At 42.9% G+C, this 3,517-nt stretch overlaps 1 protein-coding gene across 1 annotated transcript in view; it reads right to left on the reverse strand.

The window, feature by feature from the left end:
- Positions 1 to 3,517, reverse strand: part of ASB15 (ankyrin repeat and SOCS box containing 15) — a 28,338-nt gene that overhangs the window by 16,253 nt on the left and 8,568 nt on the right. The window contains exon 3 of the mRNA XM_045288933.1: positions 275 to 383. Coding sequence (XP_045144868.1) covers positions 275 to 381 — 107 coding nt within the window. The 5' untranslated portion in view covers positions 382 to 383. The remainder of the gene's footprint in view (positions 1 to 274; positions 384 to 3,517) is intronic.

The raw sequence follows: 3,517 nt of genomic DNA on the forward strand, positions 1-3,517 counted from the left end.
GCGATAAACGAGGGCTCACTGTACTTCACCTACGAAGCGTTACTGACTCAGTACCAGAACGAGTCCTGGACTATGCAGACAAAAGTCTATCCATTTACTTGTAGTAACTACACTTGTCAATTTGGTCAAGCTACCAAGTGTCCTTTTTAATTCTGAATTAAATTAGTGAGTAAGCACCACTATGCAACTACAAATCCAACTAGCAATATATGCCATCCAGGCTACATCTGTTTTCCACAAGATTTGGGTTGAGGGGAGCCCAGTCCTGCATTACCTTTCAGGATAAAACGTGGTCTTGCTGGCTTCGATGGATTCTTGAATACTGCGCTGGATGTCGTAACTTGTAAGATTGTCTTCATCAGAGTCATCATGCGTTTCCATGCCTGGATATCATTTTAACAGAAGCCATTTTTTTTTTTGTATCAGCAAATGATAGAGATGCGAGTATGAGAGCTAACATGAAGGATGCAGAGTGAAAAGGCTAAGATTCATTCATCTTTCCTCATTTGAGAAAACATATTTACAAAACCTCCCCAAACTGGAACCCTGCTTGTGGCTGGCGAGTCAATTCTGAGTCATCGTGACCCCACTGGACAGAGCAGCATTGCCTCATGGGAGTGCTTCAGCTGTGACCTTTATGGAAGCCGATGGGTGGGCAGGGTTCCAAACGCCAACCTTTAGGCTAGTCGTGGGGTGTAAACCGTTGGTGCCTCCTGGGGCATATTTTATATAAACCCCATCTTATTCCTGTGTTCGGCCTTTTGAAACCTTCAATTACTTATCTTTTGGCTCTCTGTAGTTTTTACTTTGTGGGGTATCTTTTCAGCAAGGGCTGCCATGTGGACTTAAAAAAATCTACATGGTCATGTTTCTGATTGACACACGCCTTGCCTTATTAGTCTCCTCAGACACTACTGTACTGAGCACATTAGAAACTCAAAACCAGTCCAAGGCGGAGGAAATCAGTTATGGTCTTAGAAACCAGAAACCCCTGCATCCCTTTTACTCCCTCTTTAGTCTGTTTTTGCTGTGTCTGCTTGTCTAATTTATTCTTTTTCTCAGGCCAGCAAGGGTTTGCATTGGCTGTCTGAAACTGCAGCGATCTCTATACTTGCGTTCAGCGAGTTTTGGAGCAGACACAACACTCGGAGACCATGGTCTACCTCACGCATCGCTGTACCGTCTACATCGCTAGGAGACGTGTGGTGCAGGGAAGCTTCCTAAGAGATGCTTGTCGAATTAAACTGGAGCAGAAGGAATGTGAATGTCACCCATGTAATTTGATGGGACAGAGAAGATGCAAAGGAAACTTTATGTAAAAGGAACTAGAAATGTAACCACCATTCTTTCTGGGAAACCATCATCTAATAGCACGCATGAAATGTACAGTTTTCAGAACTCCAAACATTTAGAGGGAGATGAGAGAGGATTAGGATGACCAAAACAGCGTTAGCCACTCGGTGTACTTCCTTATGAGCTTGCTTTTCTGCATGTGATACAGGGCGTGGCTCCCTGGGTTGACCAGACACCCACCTTTTTGAACTGGTCTATCTGTGTTGCCGGCTATGGGATGATCCTTCCCAATGCCTTGGTAGAAGGCATCCTTACTACAGAAAGACCCTGATTAGGAATGCTGTAATAGCTTGGGACAGACATGGCAAAGACCAGCTTGATCAGGTGACTTTTGACAAAGAGCCAAAAGAAACTTCTGGGATAGCTTATATAATTTACTGATAACCAGTTACTTCTCCCTCAACTAGCTCTTTGCTTTTTGCCAAAACATGGTCACCATGAAGGATTGTGCAGGTTGTGCACTACATAAATGTGCCCAGTGGGTGAAATCTAGCTAACTTTCACCCATCCGAGCTGTGTACCCAGGCACAATACTGGGTTGGCCTGGGGAAGAAGCATTTTTGTTTCAGTTTGTACCCTAGTGGTATATGGCATATGGTATTCCTGAACTGCTGAACCATTCTTTAAAGTGGGGAAATTAAACAAACCTTATTTCATTTGGATCAAAGATGAGAAGTGATGTAATCCTGGCACAATTTATCCTCTACTTTCTTATTCTTTTCCCAAAGTTGAAGGGCCTTAGGATTGATTACTTTTATTCAGAAAGGATAGGGCTACCGTGGCTCTGTCTTTTTGAAGGAAAGAAGACACCATGCCTGGTAATGTGGAGGGGCAGTGAACAAGAGGAAGGTTCTGGACAAGCTGTACTGACACAGTGGCTGCTAAATGGGCTCAAACATAAGAACAATTGTGAGGATGGTGCAGGACCAGATGGTGTTTCATCCTGTTGTTCAGTGTCCTATGAGTTGGAATCAACTTGATGGAACCTAAATCATACTTATGATGTTAATGATGATTCTTGAACCTTTGCATAGCTACTGGTTGGTCCACCCTTACCTCCTCTTACCTTCACCCCCCACTCCTTTTCTTTCTTTCTTCTTTCTTTCATTGTTGGCTTAACAAGGGGACATTGCACTAATGGATCCCAGAGCATCATTTGAGATAAGCATTATCTTAACTCTATTCCAAGACCAGAGGCAAAACCTCCTGGAGATGCCCCAAGCCTGCACCACTCTATCCATGTTCTTGACTGGCCCATGTCCTCCAAAGATCTTACACAAAAATGCAGATCATTCTCTTTGTCTATGTCTTCCAGATAACAGATTAAAGGAGGAAGGAGTTCTCATTACTACTGGATCCGTGGCTTTTTCTTATTTAGAAAATTTAAACCAAAACAGTTTTACAGCTAGGCTGACTGACCAATATGAAATTATCTTTGATTAGTGGTCCTTTTTAAGCTAAAATGTATTCTTTGAAAAGTTTCACATGGTTGTGTTTCTTTCTCAAGGGGAGAAAAGCAAAATTGTATTTTGTGGGTCATTTCCAATACACAAGTTGATATTGACTTGGTTAGAAATCTCCTTCTAATGAAGGTTAGAAATCTCACACTTTTTCAGGAGCCCTGCTGGCATAGGGGTTACAAATTGGGCTGTTAACTGCAAGGACAGCGGTTCAAAACCACCAGCCACTTCACAAGAGAATGATTTGACTTTCTATTCCCTTAAAGAGTTAGAGTCTCAGAAGCCCACAGGGTTCTACCTTGTCCTATAGGGTTACTATGAGATGGAATTGACTCGATAACAGTGAGTTTTTGAGATTTTTAAAAGGAAAGTTTGATGCACACAGATAGTATAGGACCCTGACCTGTGAATTGATCGCACAAGAACTCATTGACATCATTATGATAACCTTGTTCATTGTTATGTTGTACCAGTGGTCCTCCTATCACCTTAGATAGATAGGATAGTCATCATGTTCAACACCAGCACATCGACTGCAGTGCTGTGCTCCATCACACCCTGATTTCCCAAACACACTACCAGCAAGACTGTTGCAACTCATGGCCACGCTGTACAGGGTCTCTGAGGCTGTAAATCTTTATGAGAGTAAACAGCCTTGCCAAACACCTAACCTCCAGCCCCACCAGGACTGCCGAGGAATCCTA

This window comes from Echinops telfairi, unplaced genomic scaffold, assembly GCF_000313985.2.
Source record: "Echinops telfairi isolate 266 unplaced genomic scaffold, ASM31398v2 ScPeMD7_23;HRSCAF=83, whole genome shotgun sequence".
NCBI classification, from domain to species: Eukaryota; Metazoa; Chordata; class Mammalia; order Afrosoricida; family Tenrecidae; genus Echinops; species Echinops telfairi.